Source organism: Juglans regia, chromosome 1 (assembly GCF_001411555.2).
Source record: "Juglans regia cultivar Chandler chromosome 1, Walnut 2.0, whole genome shotgun sequence".
NCBI lineage: Eukaryota > Viridiplantae > Streptophyta > Magnoliopsida > Fagales > Juglandaceae > Juglans > Juglans regia.
Genome location: NC_049901.1, coordinates 3,223,636 through 3,246,502, shown reverse-complemented (window position 1 = coordinate 3,246,502; position 22,867 = coordinate 3,223,636). Strand labels below are relative to the sequence as shown.

Sequence of the window (22,867 nt, the reverse complement as noted above, 5' to 3'; positions counted from 1 at the left end):
TCTAACAAAAGTACTCATACTTTATTAATGATAATGTTATATATAATTTTTCTCTTTTTGAGTATACAATCTTCTCATACTCGTTTCAAAAAAATAGGATCATCTTTAAAAGAAATTTAATATAAATATAAATTTTTATTTCAAAATTTTCAAAAGAATACCGGAAACCACACACTACAATAATACTATATATATCATTTTCTATTTAATTCGTAAACCCAAAAACCGAAATAGATTCATAAGACACGTGAACTCACCACGTTTAACGTAAGAACGACGGAAAGAAGTAAGGCGCGCGAGGAGAAAATGTCAAACCATTTTTATATCTTCTGGATTCACGCGCCAACACTTGGGCTACCCTTTTTTTTTTTTTTTGTTCATATATCATTATTTTGTTTAACATCATTAATTAATCACGCACTACCCACCCACCTTGATGGCTTGATATATATAGGGACCCGTTAACCAAATCTTCTTAATTATTTTCCTTCATTTCCCAAACACAACACAGAGGTCAAGAAGAATCAACCCCCAGAGATTTACAGACACGAGAAGCAGAAGACGACGAAGAAGAAAAGGAGTTCGAGAGACGAAGCAAGCGGTGTAAAAATTACGCTCCAAATGCAAGGAGAAAGTTCCGAACTTTCGGCATGTCCCAGCTTTAACAGCTACTCTTCGGATAGACTGGCAGCCATAGCAGCTGAAGTAACCCGCGAGTTTGACGGTGTTGGGGACCGGCAGCGACAACTTGGTGATGATTATCGGGGCGAAGAACCAGAGGACAACGATGACGACTTCGAATTCGTTTCGGTTCGTAGGGCCGACGATGTGGCCGTCATCGACGGCCACGTCGGTCCGGTTTTCCCTATATTCAATCGCGACCTCTTCGCGGAGAAGAGTAAACAGAAAATCAATGAAACGTGCGATCCAGAGGAGGCAGAGGGTCACGATGTGCTGTCCGTCCGGGTTCCGCTAAAGCAGCTGTTCGTAGAGGAACGCGATCAAACGTCGTCGACGTTTTCGACGTCTTCGGAGGAAGAGGTGGAGGACGGGCTGGATGGGGTCCCTCCAGGAACGTACTGTATTTGGACTCCGAATAGTAGTAACAACAGCTCGGCCAAAGCCTCCCCCAGCAAATGCAAGAAAAGCAGTTCCACCGGAACTGGACCCGCGTCGGCATCAAAACGGTGGAGGCTCTCGAGTTTTCTTCGCAGATGCAACAGCGAAGGCAAGGAATCGTTGGTATTCTTGACGCCGAAGAAGGAAGCTGAGATCAGAGCCGAGAAGGCCGCCGAACTGGATTATTCGAAGCTGGAAAAGAAGGTCCTGAAGAAGGCCGTGTCGAAGGAAACCATGTCGTCGGCGCACGAAGCTTTCTATGTGAGGAACAGGGCGATGAGGGAGGGGGACAAGAGGCGGACATACTTGCCATACAGGCAAGACTTGGTTGGTTTCTGGACTAGCGTGGGTGCGTTAGGCAAGACCTTCCCTCCTTTCTGATGAGGTTTTCCAGATTCCAGCTCTCGAATTTTGTTTGACCTACTTTTTTTTTCATTAATTTATTGTTTAATTAGCTTATAATTTGTTTTCTCTTTTAAATAAATATGGATTGTGGAGAAGTTGGGTGGGTACGTAGTCCATGAAATGCGATTGCTTGCTTACTTGGTGCTTACGACCCAGAAAAAAAGGAGGCCATGGCGGGGGGGGGGGGGGGTTGGGGGGGAAAGACTCGTCATGAAAAAAGCTTAGGAAATTAATTAATGATGATAGAGTTTTTACGTGATTGTGTAAATTACTTTGGTTCTTACCAAATTTTCACGAGATATTTCATGTACAGTGTTATCTTTTCATGATATGATCATATTATTCATTCGTCCGTTTCTTGTTTTTTTTATTCCCCTTTTTTAAATCTTTTATAATTTGATCTGCTGAATTCCACTCAATTTTAATATATATACATTGAAATTTCGTTAATTAATTTCTCGAAGGCTCGAAGGCATGGTATATAGCTAAAACAGGTCATTGTCACGCAAGTTTCCCAAGTCATGAGTATGTGTGTATATATATATATATAAATAAAGCATATTAAGTATTGAATTTGTCTTTGGTGAAGGGTTAGTGGGCTGCAATGTAAAATTATACTTGAATGCACGACAGTACTACTAGTAGTGAAGCAAGCTTATTTAATGATCGATCTCAAAATGAATGGTGGAAGAAAAATTAAGCGCATGCAATTAAAAATATATACATCTATAGTTGATCTGTACGTACGTTCTGATCATGACTATGAACCTGCACCTGATTGAGCCAATGTTCTGGCCCACATTCAGTGGAGACTGCCACGTATATTAAGTAAATTGGCTAAAAAATATTCGACGGGTGGAGAAGCACCGGCCGGTAGCCTGTAATTGTAATGAGAAATTAATTAATAGACATAATTATTGCAGCAGTTCAGGGTCTAGCTAGGACTGGTGGGATTGCGCCCGATTTTCTCTGGAAGCCACTGAGTACTCTGAGTGAAAGGGCATGCATGCAGGGCAAAGAAAATCGAATCATGTAAACCTCTAATGTCAAAAGATATTGCTTGATGGCCTCGATCGAACAGCGAAAGGGAATGTGAAAACTGGAAAGAAAATGATCCATATCGCGTACGTACGTTAATGTTAATGATCTAGAATTAATTATGAGCTAGCGAGCCTTTTGAAAACCAAGCTGGCTCCAACGTACGTCATGTAACGTGTTTTATAAATGCTAGCTATATATCCATCGGACTTGAGATATTATACAATTTTTAATAGAAATTGTATTCGGCAGCTGGTAAGAAAGTTAATATATAGTACTTTAGGTTCATTGTGCCAACTTTTACATCTTATGGGTTTATAACTATATATTAATGTGTCTGCAGGAGAATGCCCCACACACACACACACATATATATATATATATATATATATATACACACATATGATGTGGCAGAACGGGGGCCACTAATTTCCTATGATCAGCCGAGTACTTCAAAAGAAAGTTGAAGCAAATGGTGGGTCCGGTACTATTGTCCTGATCTTATCTCCTTCGACAATATAGACAAGTTGTCCAAGTACTTCATAAATATCATCATGATCATGATGTTACCCTTCGTCAATGTGTATCAATATTATAAGAAAATGTCATGCTCCAATATTCTATTAATTTCATCTCCTAATTCGAGTACTGTATATAGCAACTGATCAAGGGTTTAATTCAAGCCAAAAATCGTCCTTAGTTGAATGCATCATGCGGATCATGTTGTTGGAAAGTTGGTGACATAGTTAATACAATTGTCAAGTGAGATTTTAAGATCGATAACTAAACTTACTGCATGACGAGACAGACACGACGACCTAATTAATTAACATTAAAAAGGAAAGCGTGTATATGCATGAGGAACAGACGAAGGCGTGTATATGCGGGCCGGGTGTTTTTGATCATCGGCAAAAGTAAAACCAAACTCATTCATTGAAATCTTTATGCGGCATTTTCACGCTAATGAATTACTATTTGCTGCCGAATTGTATGACATTGACACCTTTTAATTTGGTCTACGATACGAGCTAGAGGTTCTCGATCGGTGTTAGGTAGTTGATTATTATATTAATATATAAATACGCTTCTAGAGAACGGCCAGACACACGTACGACTAATCCACGGTAATCCAAAAGCACTCATAAAACTCAGCTAGCTAGATGCTGGCTGAAATGCTTAATTCAACGCGTACGTTCAGCGTGTGTGTGTGCATGAAAATAAAAGAGAGCCTGAATTTTGAAGATTAATGCACAACTATCAACTTTAATTAAGTAATTAAGCTTGTAAAAATAAATTTGAGTTGGACGGTCAAATCTTATCCTGGCCCAGATATGGGCCTCATTAAGGCCCAAATGTCAGTTGCTATATATATATATGTTCGTTGTTAGTTGGAGTGTCAAACCAGCAAATTAATGCATCGGATTTGGACCGCAACCTCATAAATTTATTTGCTCCCTATGTATTCCCGAAGCAAGCAAAATGCGTTAAATGCCATAAATGCCCATGTGGATTAAGGCAGTCTCCCCGGATTGTCATTTGATGATCTGGACCGTTGATTAACTTATGGGTAGGCATTGATGAGTTATTTTCTTCGTCATAGTTGTCAGGAAATTAACATGCATGCATCCAGTACTTGAAGTATAGCATCATGTTGCTTTTAATCCGAGAAGTTAGGATCTTGCTTCTTTAAAGAAAGCTTAATTAAACAATGGTTCGACCTGTCCTTTATTCTACTAGCTAGTTGGTCAACGTGTTGGAACTCGACTATATATATATATATATATATATACACATATATTTCCATTTCACCATTGCCAATAATAGTTTGACACGAGGCATCTATCTCAATGGAATCTACCAACTTTAAGTAAATCTCAAGGAAAATTCTAGTACGTAGTTGTTGCATGCTTAACGTGATACCTCATGTATATATATAAATTCATTGATCACAAGGCACACAATAAGTTTATCGTACGTTTTTTAATAAGTAATATGCATAGGAGACGTATCAATTACTGCTAGCTACATTGATATATAGTATCTATTTAGTGAGTGTGTGTATGTATGTATGTATATATATATATATATATATATAGATATATAATATTCAAGATGTAATGATGAGTGGTCTTTGCAGGCGATCGAGGTCCATTCTGCATTAAGTAATTACTTTTAACACATAAAATTGCCGAATAACATTTATGCAAGAGAAGTGTTAGATTTATACACAAATCCTACTCAAGAAAGTTTACATTCTGATGTGGACATATATTTACTTTACTATATAAAAAAAAAAAAAATTTACATTTTGATAGATAGACCACATATTAATGATTAAGAGAAAATCTATTTAGCACACATTTGTTTTAATACACCCAACGCACTACTACTAATGTGAAAGTCTTCCAAGTTAATATTTATGCTAAAAAATGATTTATCTTTTTTTTTTATTAGAATTATATTAATGGATCTCACTAAAAGTGGTACGTTGCACACCAGACTTCTTTGAAGTAAAACACAATGATAAAACCATGCATGACAGTATATAAGCTTTCCTGTATAAAATTTGCATGTATATATATACTCGTTTGGATAATAATATAAGATGAGATGATCTTATGTGAATAGTAATAAAATTATTTGTGAATAATAATAAAATTATTTGAGTTAAGATGTTTTATGCGATTTTAGAAAATGAGAGAGAATAAATTGAATATAATTTTTGTTTTGAGATTTGAAATCGTTGAATTGTTTTTTTGTGTTTTGTTTACAAGTTTGAAAAAAATTGTAATAATTAGATAATATTTATATGAAAAAAGTTAAAAATTTAAAATTGAAATATGTTTGTATTTTAATATTTAAATATTAATGAGATGAGATCGTGATGTTTTTGTAAAGAATAAATATAGATAGAAGTCATTATTGGTAGCATCCATTTTACACACATGATGTGTCATCATCTAGACCACACGTCTCTCTAAGTGAGTGTTGGGAATAATCAACTAGAAGCAGTCACGCAGTGAACGTAAAATGTGCACTACTATAATGGCTTCTCTCTAACCTTACTCAATTAAAAAGAAAACTTATGTGTTTTTATAACATATTTTACATATATATTTTTATAGTGGATTTACAATTATTAATTATTTGTTGTGAATGTATGCATGATATCCAACCACCTATTTTTTTCATCTATTTTTTATTCAATAATCTATTTACCTTTTCACGTTTAAGATTACAAGACTTCTCTATCTAAGACACTCTCTTAATTATCAACCACGACTCTCAAGTTCGACCTATATATTAATATTTAGGCATGTTAGCATGCTTGAAGTATCTCAAAATCTTATGAATCAGAATAACAACAAAATGATTTAAGTAAAAATATTATATTGAGTATTAGAAAATAAGAGAGCAAAAATTGATTAAAACTTTATTTTAAAATAAGTATTTTATCTAAGTTTATAAAAGTAAATAGATATAATTAAATAAATGTTTGAATATAATTTTTTAATTGAATTTTTTGTTAATATTAGTTTTTTTTTAAGTTTGTAAAAATTGTATTAAATTTTGTGTTTGAATAATGATTAGAGGAAAAAATTAAAAATTAAAAATTAAAAAAAATATTTTATATTCGAATAATGTATGATAATAAAATTATAAAAAAAATTTAAGAATTTTGGGAAGAGAAAATCATCGTTGTTAAAAAAGTTTTCATTTTCTTGATCAGCTGCTCGGCATCCCTTCGTTAAATCTACAACCGACAATTGCCTCCTATGATCCTATCAAACGTCGCCACGTCAAATAGGAATGGCCTAGAAATCTAGTGTTTTCTTTCGAGAAAAATCTATTCATTTTTTCAAACTTTTCTACGTGTCAGTGCATGAAAAGTGTTTGAAAAGCGTATGGAACTATACCTCGTTTGATATCATTCAATTTACTCCTAAAACATAATTTAAATATAAATTTTTAAACTAATCATTATATCCTTTTTAAATTTTAAATAAAAAATAAAAAAATTAATTTATTTTTTCAAAATTTTAAATAAAATTATATTACAAATTATATTATAACAATATTTTAATTTTATAATAATTTTTATTTAATTTCTTTATTTAATTTCTCAAAATTCAAAAAATATTAAATTAAAACTATCTCATTATTATTTTTAAATTACCTTATTATACATCAAATTTTCATGTCTTCCCACTCTCCGTACGAGCCAGAAAAGTGGGGCCTCTCCATAGAGCCACGTGGACCTTGAATTTCTTAGCCCCACTCTGTGGCTTCTCTTCCTGATCTCTCCCAACTTCCCAAGAACCAGCTCGAGTAGAGTAACCTCTCTCTAATTCAGTCATACTAGAGCTTCGAAGTGCAGAGAAAACCTATAAAAATTTCTTTTTACAAGATGCCCTCTCTGCAAGCTTCTAGTTGCAGAACTTTCCATCGTCCTCCAATGTTCTCCTCGTTTTGGGGCAAGGATCTGTGCTCCTCGTACAGTGGAGCTATCGGGATGCTTGGTGCTAGAAAAGAGAAGCTTCGTTTCAATGGTGGAACCGTCAGGTTGACGGTTATCGCAATGTCCAGTGGCTCTTCTTCTTCCCTCAAGATGAACCTGAACGAGTACATGGTCACTCTTGAAAAACCACTCGGTATTCGATTCGCTCTCTCCGTCGACGGCAAAGTCTTCGTTCACTCTCTCAAGAGAGGGGTATTTCAGTCTCTTTTCCAATTTTCGAGCTCTAAGATTCTCCAAAATTATGATAACGACCTTTTTTGTTTTTGTTTTGAGACTGTAGAGTAATGCAGAGAAGTCGAGGATAATCATGGTGGGTGACACTTTGAAAAAGGCTAGTGATTCGTCTGGCGGTAGGCTTATGGAGATCAAGGACTTCGGCGATACACAGTATGAAAAGGATTTATTTGTTTTCAATAAATAAATTTGTGAATTCATTTGTTTTGGTTGAATCATACACAAAATGGCATCTATATTAGAATTAGTTTCTCTCTTCTTCAATTTGATCGTTTCGTTAGATTTTAAGTTGGGGTAGTATTCGATACTTAGTTTAATTCCTCTGTTTTTTATGGGACTGCCTTACCCGCTTTCTTTGTTGCGTAGATAGCACTATGCTAAGGAGTGATAATCTAATAGAAGTGGATAATGACAGAGCTGGAACCTGCAGTAAGGGTTTGGTCGTTGGGACTTTGGTTACTCTATTAACTCATTGTACTGAGATGACTGCTTTGAGATTGTGCCGTGGTTAATTACGTTCAATGCCTGCTGAGGCCAATATACCTCAACTGTACAGTATTGCCCATCGTTGTTGTACTGTTCTTGGATTAGCTTTCTATCAATGTGGAGAACATATATGGACTCCCCTTAACAGAGCCTTGTCCTAATATGTGGTGTTTGTTGATTGGATTTCAAATCTTCAATGTGGAGAACTTCTATGGACTCCACTTAACAGTTAACATTGCATTTATTTCAGGGGCTAAGCTAGCCTTTATATAATGCGAAGTTACTTAATGAAATAATTGTTAAAGATATGTTCATTATTTTGTTTGTTTTTATTTTTTCAGTCTTTGGTGTCTTCAGGAAGATGCTGAAGGCGAATACAGGATCATTTAGCCTAATTCTTGAGAGGCCCTACTCTCCATTTCCGATTCAACAATTACATCTGGGTGATCTTGATATACTATTCAATAGAGGTCGAGTTTCTGTTGCCAGCTGGAACAAGAGTATATTGGCATCAAATTTGCAAACATCTTCTGACAGTAATGGGAATTCTGGATTTGTCATGTTTTCTTCGAAGTTTCTTACATCCCAAGGATGGAAACTTTTGAGTGGTCAAAATGGACAAATTCAATCACAACTGCAGAAAAATATTCTTTCTCAATCCCTAAGTGAACTTGTCTGTATATTTTCTGAAGAAGAGTCGGGAGATGGAGAATGGGCTCATGGGAATTTTCCTCTCGAGGAATATGTTAAGGCACTGGAACGTTCTAAAGGGGAGCTATATTATAATCACTCACTTGGCATGCGCTATAGCAAGGTGTGATGTCCATCAATTTTTAAATTCTATACTTTTGGTATATTCAAGGACTGGATGGTGCACTCTGGAAAAAAAAAAAAGGAAACAGGACTGGATGGTGTCCAGTTTTGACTAATTTGTGGATCTCGCTTCAATGTTATGCTTTTGATGATAACTTTTAGTTTGTTAGCATATCACTTATGTTACATTCACTTTTTTTTTATTTTTAGGTTACGGAGCAAATATATGTGGGATCATGTATTCAAACAGAATCTGACATAGAGACTTTGTCAGATGTTGCTGTAAGTAGCACCTTTGTCTGTTGCACTTGTTGCTTTTCATGGCATATTGCTTCTCTTTCTGTACATCTTTTTAAATTTCTGTTTGAATGGGCAAGTGTTTTTTGGATATTGCCTGCAATTAATTTGCATCTGCAGATCATTATCATGTTCAACGAATGCTCCTTGCAAGGCCTTTTTTTTTCCTAATCCATTTTTCTCTTATAGGAGCTTTCAAATTTCTGTTTCAGGGTGTGACTGCCGTCGTGAATTTCCAAAGTGGAATTGAAGCTGAAAATTGGGGGATTAATTCCACTTCAATCAATGAATCATGCCAAAGATCCAATATTCTCCTGATTAACTATCCTATAAGGTAACCAAGGGGTTCCATGTTAGTCTGTAAATATATATCCCCATGCATATACAATAATATGTATTTATTAGCCATGGCATTTTCTGTGTGCGTGTACTTGTTAATAAAAGAAGTTTCCCAAATTATCAGGATGCTGCTTCTGCTAACGGTATCCTTATGCTGAGTAGTGAGTGTGTGTACTTATGGTTTTCTGTGAGATCTCACTGATGCTTAATCAGAAAGAAATTTAGGCTTTGCGGATTGACTTTTTGAGAGTATTCTACACTTGGCTTGTTTCTGTACATTTTCTTCTTATCTGTGAATGATGCCTGAAATTTGATGTCTTCATGCTTTTGGAAATGGAAATGGGAACTTTGAGTAGGTCATACTTAAATTTTTACCACTCTTGAGGCTTCCTAGCTGATTGCTGTACGAATTTGCCTTGGTTTTCTTTTGCAGGGATGGAGACTCCTTTGATATGAGGAAGAAGTTACCGTTTTGCGTGGGGCTTCTATTACGTTTGTTAAAAAAGAACCATCGTGTTTTTGTTACTTGTACAACTGGTTTTGATCGATCGCCAGCTTGTGTGATTGCATACCTGCATTGGATGACAGACACTTCCCTTCATGCAGCTTATAATTTTGTCACCGGGTTGCATTCTTGCAGACCTGACAGGTTATTCTTGCCAACCTTCCTGCATGTTTGTGCTGTATTGTTGGCAATGCCTAGGAGCATTTCGTCATGGTTTGCATGTCAGCTTTAAAGAACCTAAGAGATAACAATCGAAGTATTCTGGCTCCTTTCAGCTATGACTTAAAAACTCCTATGGGAGATATAATTGACTTGTAGCTGAGGTTCTTTATCATCTGTCATTAATTTTATTTTTATTATTTTCGAGAGCTCGTATATGCATATGCGAACTATAGGCTGTTTTAGCTTCTAGAATTTATTTCTTAGTTAGATAATTTTTTTATTAACTGGTTTGGTGGATTTTTCACCCAAAATGGTAATGGCAAACAAAAAAGAACAAAGATTTGATTATCGCTATCAGGACCCTTTAACTTGACAAAGCATCTAAATAAAATCTTTATACAGACCAGCAATTGCTTGGGCAACATGGGATCTTATAGCTATGGTGGAAAAAGGCAGTCATGATGGTCCCGCTACACATGCTGTGACCTTTGTGTGGAATGGGCAAGAGGTAAGGGAAAATCTCATTTTCATCTTCATTGTGCTTTTAAACAATCTTGATTGCCTGAAATGAAGGGACAATGTTCCTCTTTCTTGTTGCTCTCTTGGCTAGAAGTAATTCTTTGAATGAAGTTTTTTTTTTGATCGGTAATTCTTTGAACAAAGTTTAGAGCATGGAGGTTTTAAACTGTCATATCTGCTATAATTGTTTTTGTTATGGAACATTAGGTCTTGATGGTGCTTCTTGTATGTGTTCTTTATAGGGAGAAGATGTAAATTTGGTTGGAGATTTTACTGGAAATTGGAAAGAACCAATTAAAGCAATCCATAAAGGTGGACCTAGATATGAAGTGGAAGTTAGACTCCCGCAAGGAAAGTAAGTGTCAAGCTTTTTGTCCTTTCTCTTAATTGCTGTTGTTGATTTAAAATGTAGAATCTTTCTAATTAATCTGTCTCATGGCATCTTTGTTGAATTTACTGCTTGAAAGACTTTCGAAGATCATGCAACTGTAGTTTCTGATTCTCGTAACTGCAGTAGTTATCTATGGAAGAAGCCCTAATATATGGTTGAATGGGAGTTAAGTTTTCAAATTGAAGCCCAAGGGGTTGGCCTAAGTGGTGAAGGCCTTGGTCTTGGGGTATCATTCCCTTCAAGGTCCAAGGTTCAACACCTCATGTGTGCAAATAATCCTTTGGGGCCACATCCCCTAGTGAAAAGCCAGTGATTTAACCAGTTCTATGTAGAGAAACTTCCAAGGGTGCGGTGCATGAGACCGGAGTTTACTCTACAGGGGTGGGTCCGAAGGGCCCTTCCTTGGAGAGGTTCCCCGACATAAAAAAAAAAAAAAAGTTTTCAAATTGTATATTGTTAAACGTAATATTAAAATATAGTCATCTAGTCCAAAATGGAGAGCTTGGCTTCTGGCCTGTCGCTGTGTTCTGTGCATATCTGCTTTTGATAATTCTCAACAAATTGAAGTTCTCAATCACGATCTTTAAGAACACTCGCAATTCATTAGTGGACATCCTAACCGTTTACAACATGCATAATTTAAGTTGTATACCATGGTCTGGAATATTTTTTGAAGCTAAACTTCTTTCTAAATATAATTGTGCCTGAAGGTACTACTACAAATTTATCACTAATGGGCAATGGAGACATTCAACATCTTCACCATCGGAAAGGGATGAAAGGGGGAATGTTAACAATGTAATTGTGATTGGCGATACTGCCAGTGTTAGACCTTCTATCCAACCACAAAAGAAGGTTAGTGCTTTGTCTTGTCATACTTTGCACGAATGAACTTGAAATGTATGCAACCCTCACTTTTAGTATTTTGGCAGACGATTAATGCCACAGGTTCATCGTAGTAATAGTAACCTCATATCCATATTTTGGCATTGTGCATAATTTACTAATGGTGACATCTTTCAAGAAACAGCAAATGTCATTGCTATTAATATTTGGGAAAGTTATTATTTCTTTATTTTCTTTATTAATGCTTGCCACATTCTGATGGTGGCTTTCCTCTAATGTTTAAGGATGCAAATGTAGTGAAGGTGATTGAGAGGCCTCTGACAGAAAATGAGCGCTTTATGTTGGCAAAAGCAGCTCGTTGTGTTGCATTCTCCGTCTGTCCAATCAGACTAGCTCCCAAGTAGTCGAGGGCCCACAATAACCCCAAACGTTGTTGGGTCCTTGATACTACGGCATTTTCAAGCAGCCCTTGTCGAGACATTAGTTGTCATCTATTGTTGTACATTCTCAAGTCAATCCCTTTAAGCTCGGTTCTGAAGGTATTCTTTTCCGGACTTGAAATGATCATGTTCATTACTTTGTGGAAATTTAGCATATACCAAATAAAGATGCATCTTCATAGATGTCAAACCTATTGAATCTGTTGATGCTACCTTTCTCGTTTTTTTGACTAGCCTGAAATTTGAATGATGATAGAAATGAATTGTCATGCCATATCCACAGATAACTTGTTTTAGCATACCACTTAAGAGCTGGCCCGTATCTTTGAACCATCTGTATATAAGAAAAGAAAATGTTTTAAAAAGAATTGTCACTCACTGTATGGGTGAATGAAATCTGAATGATGAGGCCAGAAATTATAGTCTAGACGTGGTTCTGTTTGCTGGTCATTCTATGAGATATGTTGTTATAGGCTTGTTTAGGCAGGTCTCAATCTATTTTTTCGAAGTGCTTGTGTTTTGTGAGACATATTTGAGAGATTTCTGGCCCATTCCTGTAAAGATGAGGCTCTTCCTCAGGTTATATATGATGGCTGGGCTATGTGGATAAGTCTCTTTTATTGAATTGAGTAGCGTACTGCGCCTGAATTTCATTTTTCTTCCCAATTTCTTTGATATATTTCTTGTTTAATTCTCAAGTATATCGGACCAGCCTAATTCAATCATATACCAATTCATTTCCGTTACAAAATAAGATAAAAGATTATATTAAGATGTATAAAGATCACAAGTCTGATTCTAATAACAAAAATGCTACAGCCACCGATTCTTTCTCCCAATGGTGTATCCCGATTGACGTGGCATGCCAGGTGGCAACCACTTTTAAATATTAAAAAAAGAAAAATTCTATTTATAATCTTGAGCAGGAAATTGCATGTACAGTCCCATTAATAAATGAGAGTAAAAGAAAAAAATCATTAAAAATGATATTATTGTAATTTTTATTTTTTTTAAATATAACAGTATGGATTTATATGATAGAGAATGTATGTAGACTAACTCTTAAATAAAATAATAAAAAAAAAACAAATCAGATCGATCTCCTTCTTCAATCTTCTCTCCCAAATAACGAAACCCTAACTCCTGACCTGTTATTACCTTCTTCTCTCCCAAATGGATTAGAACCTTTCGTCTCTCATGGCTGTAATGGGTGGCAATTGCAGGAACATCGACATAGAACCACTGATAGGAGCTTCTGTCACTATCCTGGACAGAGGGGTTTGCCAAAGGCTGCCTTGTATATCTGTGCAGAATTTCTTTGCTTTACTTGTGTGTCTGTGCAGAATTTCTTTGCTTGTGTATGTTTTTTTTTTTTCCTTGGGTTTTTGTAAACCAGCATAAGCAAGTATTAATGTTTGTGCGTGATTATTCCCCGCCCACTTTGATTTTCTTCCTCTCCTTCTCCTTCTCCTTCCCCTTTTCTTTTTTTAATTTTTAATTTTTCGTTTAAATACTTTTTGCTGCATTTAAACGTTATGGTCCCCTGCTGGAAGGAAATCGATGTGGAAGAGAATAGGGATGGAGGCGACCTTCAGGCTAATTCTTTGAAACTGATAATGATCCAGAGCCTTGCAACTTTAATTTGTAGTGATTCTGTTTTGTATTACTTTTTTCTTCCTCTCCGAACCACCACTTGCTTGCTTGCTTGCAAATCTTCACGCAAATCTTCACTCAGATCTTGTGCGTGCGTCGGTACAAATTAGAATGACTTTAGAACGATTTCCTATGTTTTTGTTCCTTTTATGTTTTTGTTTTTGTGTTTTTTTTTAAATAAAATAAAATCACGTGGCATGACACGTCAGTCGAGCAGCAGAAGAACTATTTTCTTCAGTTTTTCATGCCACCTCCCATCATTCATGGGGGTCATGGTCATAGAGATACATATATATGTAACAATTCCTAGCTTATTTTATCTCTCCAAATTAAGTCTATTTATAACATTTTTTTTAAGGTTTCCTTGTAGCATATAACCTAACCCTATGTTTTTCTATTTGAATAAAACAAGTTATTATTAATAAAAAAAATTGTTTATTGGATTTTTTTTTTTAATTTTTTTTATTTTTATAAATTGAAGAAAAGATGAAAGGTAAAAATTACAATTTTGACAACAGCAGTTCCTGATCCGTCTGCACAAAAATGATAAGATAACAGGACTAGAATGACAACAAGATGTTGAACAATGTCGACATTATTTTTGGTCAAGTAATATCAAAACATATATATATAATGTCGACATTATTGCTTGGTCATAGCTTAGAAAACCAAATCGTTCCCAAATAAAACCACGTACCCATATATATATATACATACATACAAACATATATATAGGCGGCCTCCTCCTCCCTCTCTTGGATCTTTTTGTGAGCTTCTGATCAATATTCCACACTGTTTCTCCAGAGAAGTATGAAGATAAAAAAGCAATGCATATGGGAAATCGAAAATGGCTGTGAGATTTTGGCAGTACTGCTGCGCCTTTCTCCAGATTGTATACCCGGTTTGAATCATGCACCTTCTCTCTCTCTCTCTCTCTCTCTCTCTCTCTCTCTCTCTCACACACACACACACACACACACACAGCAGACATACCTCCCCACACACACGCACGTGCATCCTTGTTCATGCTAATTTATTAAACTGTACGTGTTGTTGGTTTGTTTGGTAAGTAGTATTTGATTGCGTTGCGCCTGCATGTGGTTTATAACGATCTAGCTAGATCAAGACCATGCAAGGTGCGCGCCATCAAATCGTATTGGTAACGATATCATGCATGTACTCGCATGCAATTTAATATACGACAAATTGAAAGCAGCTGCATGGATCGATACAACATTTATAAGATCATGTACAATGCCACAAGAACCATGTTTTAAGGATAGGGCCTTATCTCTACAATCCATCACTCATCGAGTCTGTCCCTTTTAAGCCATTAGAATTCGGTACCCAAGGATAACGAAGGCCAGACGTTTGTCTTGTTGTAAACAGACAGTTATGAAATGGAGATACAGACTGTTAGCTAGCTAGGTAGCATCCGAGGAATTAATTACAAGCATCTTCTACCTTCTAAAAGCTAAACTTGGTTTCGGAATTAAGAGATTCATGAGCATATGAATGATGGCTCTACTACCGATCATTTAGACTTGATCAATGGCTTAGCGCGATGGCGTATTAATACTGATCAAATTGTGCGCAAGCTCTCCTAGCTATCAAAAGAACCAAACCTGGCCCCGTGTTCTATATATTCAAGCTGGCATCACAAATTCTTAAAAATCAACTTACAAATTCCAAAATTATATACACACGTACATTATATTTATTAAAATATAAAATAAATAATAAAATCTATTTTTTTTTGTCAGTTTAAATTTTTGAGATAAGTGATGATTATATATAGTATCAAAACAGAAGTTCTGAGTTCGAATTCTGACCCTACACTCAATTCTAATTAATTAAATATTTTACGTGCTAAACCATCCACTGAGAAATACTCATTGAGAGAGAATTTGACCCACACGTGATGATGAGTATTAAAATATAAAATAAATAATAAAATTTATACTTTTTTATCCACTTAAAATTTTGAAATAAGTGATTATTAGACAAAATTACTAAACTAATTTTTCCTTTAAATGGGAAAATTACAGTTTGGTATCGTTGTCAGAAAATAAAGTGGAGTTTTATGAAACACATGATCTTCTCATGAGAGGATCGGAGCCGATAACCTTTGGCAGCAAGACCACAATGTTATCGACAAGTGGCTAAAAGCTATCGCATGCATGTGCTTACAGCAAGCTAGTCTGCATCGATATTCATTGTGCAAGGAGTGACATGCATATATGCATGCATGAGAGCTAGGAATAAATTAAGGCCCAACGGGCCATGATCTGACGTGGGAATGCTGTTCCATCTCCAGCATTCAAACCTGATCTACAAGGGAAGAAGCTCTCGTTTAGTGGGCTTTCGCTTTCGTTATCTGGGGATAGCTGACTATTTAGGGGGATAAATCTAGCCAACAAGCTGAGGGGTACTGCGCAATGTCGACAGCTTCCATCAACAGCTGGTGTCTTTCATCTACTTCCTCGGCCCAATCTTCTCTCAATAAAGCTACACTACGTCCTTCTGTTTTCGCTAGGCTTAGCTCTTCTTCTCCTCCTCCCCCTCCTCTCATCCAGAACAAGCCTGTTTTCGCTGCCCCTGCTCCCATCATCACCCCTACTTGGCCGGTACCTCTCTCTCTCTCTCTCTCTGAGTGTTTGCATTGTCCATGCATGATGCGTATTTTAAAGTATAATCTTACTTTCTGTGTGCGTCGCGTACGTGCAAGCCTGCTGTAGAAAAATAATACTAGTAAGATCGATCGTGTAATATATACATTCTGAACTTAATCGATAAATCCATATATCGAAAGTTGTCTGAAATGAATTCGATCGTGTCTGAAATGAATGCGTATCAGTTTCTTAAGTCTCAGCAAGAAAGAATTGGGTCAGTCGGTCGGTGTATGCGTACGTAGGGCGAACAGCTAGCAAAACGTAGGACTTAACTCACTGGACACATTGCTTGATTAATCCATGAATGGCTGCATGCTGCATTATTGATCTCTCAATTCTACTCCCTGACCTCCCGGCTGAAAGGGAACGGCCTATATATATATATACTGTGCCATTTAAACTGATCATGAGAAGCAAGGCAATATAACTTATCTTCTTGAGTGATATTAATTCTAATTAAATTTTATAATTTATAATTATATATACATGATATTTTAGATGGTTTTATATTTTTTAACAAAAATTATTGAACACCCTTTACAAAAATATGTTGGAAAGTATATCAAAATTTAATTAGGATAATAATAACATTAATATTGATCTGATCTGTTCATACATGCATGGTCCAGTACTACTAATACTTGACCTGGTCGCTGATCTCCTTTGGTTCTCCTAGGCTAGCTAGGCTTATGTGTCAATATCTGAAAAATGTGCGGTACCAATTATTCATACGAGAGTCGAAGATGTCGGCTCCGAGTAAATAGGCGTGCGCGCTACCTTCTGATCTGTCTTTCTGATTCTAATAAAATATATATGTAATAATAAAAGATGAGGATCAGGGCGTGAAGGTGGGAGGCGTTAGTTAATTGGCGGGGAAGCCGGCCGGATAGAAAGCAAACATTCTTAAAAGAAAAGGTCCATTCAAATCACATAATTAAGACACTACCGCAAAAAACTCCTCTCCGTTTCATTGCTACCATTTCCTCCAGCTGAGAATAGTATTTTACACGCGTGCATGGCACTCTCTCTCTCTCTCTCTCTCTGTCCTCTTCTTTGGGAAATGTGTGTGCACTTTATATAGCAGTATTTGTCACTTTCTGAATGAGGTTACTTCAATACACACTATTTCCATAATTTCATAATACTCTTTCTGGCCTTTTGGTTGGACTGAATTTGCAGAGAGAAGACATGGGGAAGGACTCTTACGAGGAAGCTGTTGAGGGTCTGAAGAAGCTCCTCAGGTGACTATGTCGATCGATCGATCAATCTATTTTTTTCCGGATCTAATCGATCTAATAATGATATCAAATTATGTTACGATCCTTTCGATCTCTGCATTTATATATATGCTTTGATTTGGTGGCAGTGAGAAGGGGGAATTGAAAGCTGTAGCGGCTGCAAAAGTGGAGCAGATAACCGCAGAGTTACAGACCCCAACTTCTGATGGCAACCCTTTTAACCCAATTGAGAGGATAAAAAACGGTTACATCCACTTCAAGAACGAGAAATTCGAGTCAGTAAATCTACATCTAATATTTCACATTTTCCAACGTTAAATATTGTGAACTAGCTAGCCAGTTAGGACTTCTCTCTCTCTCTCTCTCTCTCTCTCTCTCTGTACACACACACACACACGTACAGACACTTAAGAATCTCATGTTTGCTTGTAATTTTATCAAAACAACAAACTTGTTTAAGGCTTTTCTTTATCTTCTGATTTGGTACTTTCTCCAGCAAAAACCCGGATTTGTATGGAGAACTTGCTAAAGGCCAAAGCCCCAAGGTACTCGATCAGCATGCTATAGATCACTGTTTTCTTCTTTTTAGATTTTGGTATATTTGTTCTCTTTTCTTCTTCCATGGGAACTTGTAATCATTATTAATTTTCTTGGTTGTTTAGTTTATGGTGTTTGCATGCTCCGACTCCCGGGTCTGCCCATCACATGTGCTACATTTCCAACCAGGAGAGGCTTTTGTGGTCCGAAATGTTGCCAACTTGGTTCCACCATTTGATAAGGTCCCAGAAGAGTCTCCACTTTATTGCTTATTGTCTTGTCGATGTTTATTTCTGTAATTCTTCTCTGTGTTTTGAGCCACTTTTTCCCCCTTTACTGGGTAGTTTTTTACACTATCTTATATATATGGGTTGTTCGATTTTTACTGCTGCAACAGACTAGATACTCTGGAGTTGGGGCTGCCGTTGAATACGCGGTTTTGCATCTCAAGGTATCCATCCAAGACTGCACTTTTTCTCGAGAGGAATGTCAGCTGAGTTCAACTTAATTGATAATAAATAGTTCATAAGGGGTTAGTTGAATAATTGAAAATAAATAGTTCATAAGGGGTTAGTTGAATAATTGAATCCCAACTCTTAGTAATCATTTGGTTATGCAATTATGAGATGATATATTTTGTTAAAAATTAAATAAAATATTATATTTTAATATTATATTTATTTTAAAATTAAAAAAATTAAATTATTTATTATATTTTATATGTGAGTTTAAAAAAATTATAATAATGAGATGAAATGAGATATTTTGTGTATCTAAATTGAGTCAAAATTATCAAAAAGAACGAGAGAATAAAAAAAAACTATGCCGTCCAAATGATACCGCTTAGTGTATTTTTTTTTATTTTTTATTACCGAATGATGAAAAAATAAATTTAAATGTATTGATGTATTTTTTTAATTTTTAAAAATATTTAAATACATTAAAAAATATAAATAAATAAATAACTAATTTTATAACTAAGCATCAAACGGAGCGGTGCTACTCTTGAAAAAAGGAAAAAGGAAAAAGACAAAAAGTTGTTACCTTTTGATTTAACAGTGCATTTGCTTATCATCCGCAGGTGGAAAACATTGTGGTGATTGGACACAGTGCCTGTGGTGGAATTAAGGGGCTCCTGTCTTTTCCAGACGAAGGACCCCCCTCTACGTAAGGCCTTCGCTTTATTTATTCACCATATTCGCCTTTTATTCATCCTCATCAGTCATCAATATCAAAACCTAATTTCCATGCTATTTGCTCAAAAAAAAACAGAGCAGATATGTGGAACGAGATTTTGGCAGAGTAATCCTGCTCCTTATTCTAGTCTAATTTGGAATGGTTGAGTTTGATTGCTATCTGAACTTGGAACTCGGATTGGGGAATTAAGTGGGTCGTCCATGTAATTTAAAGTCAGAAAGATTTAGGGCTCAAGCATAGGAAATAGTCAGTCCTTACTATAGAACACATTAGTCACATATTTCTTTGTTTTCTAGTAAAAAGTACAACTTTTAAGATCAAGCAATTAAAACAAGAGATGTTGATTACTAACTATGAGTGGGATGTGCAGTGACTTCATAGAAGATTGGGTAAGAATCGCTTTGCCTGCCAAGTCCAAGGTGAAAGCAGAATTTGGCGATGCACCTTTCCCAGAACTCTGTGGACATTGTGAAAAGGTTAGAACAAGATAAAAAAAAAGTTACATGAAAAGACTGCAATACAGACTATTTACTCTCCATGAATGTTCCAATATTGTGATGCAGGAGGCAGTAAATGTATCCCTTGGAAACCTACTAACCTACCCATTTGTGAGGGATGGTTTGGTGAAGAAAACACTAGCATTGAAGGGTGGCTATTACGACTTTGTTAAAGGAAGCTTTGAGCTGTGGGGGCTAGAGTTTGGTCTTTCTCCCTCTCTATCCGTATGAACATCAACCATTATGAGTCACCTCGTCTTGATGCCCTAGCTCTATATAGCTTGTTTTTCTACCTACCATGTGTACTCTTGTAATTGGCTTGATGAGTTAAAAACACCTGTGCTCATTCAATTAGAAGTGCACCAGATAAACTACTTCCCCTTTTCTGCAATAAAGAAATAAGCACCTTCTAATTTAATTTTTCTTCATTACTGCATTTTTCTTCTTTGTTTCTTTGTTAGGTAAAGGATGTGGCCACGATACTGCATTGGAAGCTCTAGGACACGCTTTAGAGGCCATTCTTCCTGGCAAAGATGAGGCTCTTCTGCATATATATATTTATTATATGATAACTTATGTAGAACAACGCCTCTTTTATTTAGTACTTCGAGTGTCCTCAGACTGAATTTCAATTTTCCTCCCAATTTCCTTGACAGATTCCCAGCATCTTAACTATCCTGCCTGGCCTCATTCGATTATTACAAACAAATACATAGGGATATGTTCATCAAAATGCTCCATGAAAAAAATAATGAACACTTCGATTCTTCAAGAACGATTCAGTTTTCCTGTGCAAAAAGTTTCCCCGGGGGGGGAGTTGTTAGGAATAATTCTGCACGAGTTTTTGTATTGGACCGACAGAACCAAGTTAGATATGAAAATAATGAAATGGGTCCCTTGGGCTTAGTAGTGGACTCAACGAAACTATATTTGGGTCAAAGTTTACTAACTTGTATAAAAATTTATTATAGTATGCTCAATAAAGTCACAATATTTTTAACTTTGATAATTTTATCTGGTCAAATTTGTTGAATCCAAGTTGCTGGCCAAATATTATTTTGGCGAAAAAAATTCTTCTTTCTCGCTCCCAAATCCCAAATCGTCGTCTTCCACGATCCATTTTGCAACTTCTCTGCAATATCTCCCACGACTTCGACGAAGTTTTCAAATCAACCTTCTTTGCAATTGCAAGTTCTTGATATGAAACATAAATGCCCTTTAGTACAACTGAAGACATCATTGGAATATTCAACTCAAAGGCAATAGTCTATAATCTCTTCACCATCTTTGCATAGAGCTCTCTAAAATTCCACTTCCAGATACTTTCAAAATTTTTGAGGGCAAAGTCAAAAATTTCCAGTCAGAACCCTAGCTTCCTATCAGTAGAGAGAGAGAGACAGAGAGAATAGTTTTTATAGATAATTTGGTGTATTTGTCAAAGTTAGAATATTCAAATTATAATTAGAACTAAAATAAATGAAAAATGTCAAAATTAATATTTTAATATAATAATGATAGATTTGGAGAGCACTAATAGTGAGCTCAACAAACTTTAGCCAAAATTTGATTAAAAAATTCACTTTTACAAATTTAGCTAAACACTTTTCAATCACCAAATAACAAACTCCAAATCTATCACTATTATATTAAAATATTAGTGTTGACATTTTAATTTATTTTAATTTTAATTATAATTTAAATATTTATTCATTATTAAAAAGTTACACATTAATATTCGTTATTCTAATTCATATTATTACACTTTTTATTTTACATTTAAGTCAAAAATTTGAATATTGGCGTATTGGTGGGAAGGTTGGGGCCAAGATTGGCATGTATTATTTCACTTTTTATTTCACTTTTTATTTCACTGTGGCCAAGTGAGGCGAGAAGCAAGTAGCGATTTTTTATTTCACTTTTACTTTCATGCGCGGGAAAAAAGCAGTAACGGGAAAATAATTTTTTAGTCTAAAAATAATATTTGACTAGCTCATTGAGCTCAACAAATTTAGTCAATGATATAATTTGTGATTAAAATTATTGTTAATTTGTCGAGTCCATTATTGCACTTTATTTTGCACATTAGCTATTTTTTGGCCAAAATTTAACTTTGTTGGGCCCACTACTAGTACTCTTAGGTCTTCATTTAAATAGTAAGATGAGATAATTTTAAATAAAAATTAAATAAAATATTGTGAAAATATTATTTTTTAATATTATTATTAGTCTGAGATTTGAAAAAGTTCATGACTTATTATATTTTATATGAGAATTTAAAAAAATTATAATGATAAAATAAGATGAGACGAGACAATTTCTATATCTAAACGGAGCCTTAGTATCTCTTACTGCCGGCATCACGTGAGCTACATGTGCCTTCCTAAATGCGTGGATTTCTCAGGCCACCACCATTGATGACAGATCCTCTTCTTTTATCTTCTCGTTTTACTCGTGATTTCATTCACACCGTCTCTGCTACCAAGGTTGAGTGTGTGAAAACTTAAGGTTGTGTTTAGATATTGAAGTAAGTTGAGTTGAGTTGAGTTGAGTTGAGATGATAAAATATTGTTAGAATATTATTTTTTAATATTATTATTATTTTGAAATTTGAAAAAGTTGAATTATTTATTATATTTTGTGTTGAAATTTGAAAAATTTATAATGATAAGTTGAAATATATTTGATAACCAAACGAAGCCTTAATCGTTTCAATCCTATTAATCCAAACGCCACTTTCACTGCATCGAATCTCAAGACATCTTCTTATTGTTGCAGTGTTCTCTCATGGTAATCTTGATCTCATTGGATGACCTATCAAAACCATCTTCATGGCGGCAACACCTCCATTGTTTCCCCTTCCCCTCTTCCTTTATTATTATTATTATTTTATTAGTTGCGCTGCGTTTCAGCTGTATGGGGATGATTGTAGAAATTGAAGTGGTTCTCCATCCCCAATAAAA

General features: G+C 35.5%; 3 protein-coding genes across 5 annotated transcripts; all 3 read left to right on the top strand.

Annotated features, from left to right (window-relative positions):
• Positions 1-438: 438 nt before the first annotated feature.
• Positions 439-1,614, top strand: LOC108992775. Its single transcript, XM_035693450.1, has one exon. The coding sequence runs from the start codon at positions 622-624 to the stop codon at positions 1,498-1,500; it is 879 nt and encodes a 292-aa protein (XP_035549343.1). The 5' UTR covers positions 439-621; the 3' UTR covers positions 1,501-1,614.
• Positions 1,615-6,859: 5,245 nt separating this feature from the next.
• On the top strand, positions 6,860-13,553 carry LOC108992878 (phosphoglucan phosphatase LSF1, chloroplastic). 3 transcript variants are annotated; one of them, XR_001996402.2, is made up of 11 exons: positions 6,860-7,273; positions 7,362-7,468; positions 8,159-8,615; positions 8,825-8,896; positions 9,124-9,245; positions 9,684-9,899; positions 10,320-10,425; positions 10,679-10,791; positions 11,538-11,682; positions 11,958-12,212; positions 13,337-13,553. XR_001996402.2 is itself a non-coding variant. In XM_018967584.2 (10 exons), exons 1-10 carry the CDS (start codon positions 6,971-6,973, stop codon positions 12,075-12,077), a joined length of 1,761 nt encoding a protein of 586 aa, XP_018823129.2. In that variant the 5' UTR covers positions 6,860-6,970; the 3' UTR covers positions 12,078-12,387. The 3 variants fall into 3 exon arrangements, 2 of the variants coding, with proteins under 2 accessions (XP_018823129.2, XP_018823130.2); XM_018967584.2 differs by lacking the exon at positions 13,337-13,553 and having other exon boundaries at positions 11,958-12,387; XM_018967585.2 differs by lacking the exons at positions 6,860-7,273; positions 13,337-13,553 and having other exon boundaries at positions 7,401-7,468; positions 8,143-8,615; positions 11,958-12,387.
• A 2,618-nt stretch (positions 13,554-16,171) lies between these two features.
• LOC108992857 (carbonic anhydrase 2-like) lies at positions 16,172-20,682 on the top strand. Its single transcript, XM_018967548.2, has 10 exons — positions 16,172-16,393; positions 17,618-17,679; positions 17,805-17,951; positions 18,173-18,221; positions 18,339-18,455; positions 18,611-18,664; positions 19,295-19,380; positions 19,781-19,886; positions 19,974-20,132; positions 20,369-20,682. Exons 1-10 carry the CDS (start codon positions 16,205-16,207, stop codon positions 20,405-20,407), a joined length of 1,008 nt encoding a protein of 335 aa, XP_018823093.1. The 5' UTR covers positions 16,172-16,204; the 3' UTR covers positions 20,408-20,682.
• Positions 20,683-22,867: the final 2,185 nt, after the last annotated feature.

Coding starts and splice junctions, on each gene's coding strand:
- LOC108992878 (XM_018967584.2), top strand. CDS start 6,971: ATGCCCTCTCTGCAAGCTTCTAGTTGCAGAACTTTCCATCGTCCTCCA. Junction 9,246..9,683: donor CTGATTAACTATCCTATAAG/GTAACCAAGGGG, acceptor TTTCTTTTGCAG/GGATGGAGACTCCTTTGATA. Junction 10,426..10,678: donor TTGTGTGGAATGGGCAAGAG/GTAAGGGAAAAT, acceptor TGTTCTTTATAG/GGAGAAGATGTAAATTTGGT.
- LOC108992775 (XM_035693450.1), top strand. CDS start 622: ATGCAAGGAGAAAGTTCCGAACTTTCGGCATGTCCCAGCTTTAACAGC.
- LOC108992857 (XM_018967548.2), top strand. CDS start 16,205: ATGTCGACAGCTTCCATCAACAGCTGGTGTCTTTCATCTACTTCCTCG. Junction 17,680..17,804: donor GGTCTGAAGAAGCTCCTCAG/GTGACTATGTCG, acceptor ATTTGGTGGCAG/TGAGAAGGGGGAATTGAAAG. Junction 19,381..19,780: donor GACGAAGGACCCCCCTCTAC/GTAAGGCCTTCG, acceptor TGGGATGTGCAG/TGACTTCATAGAAGATTGGG.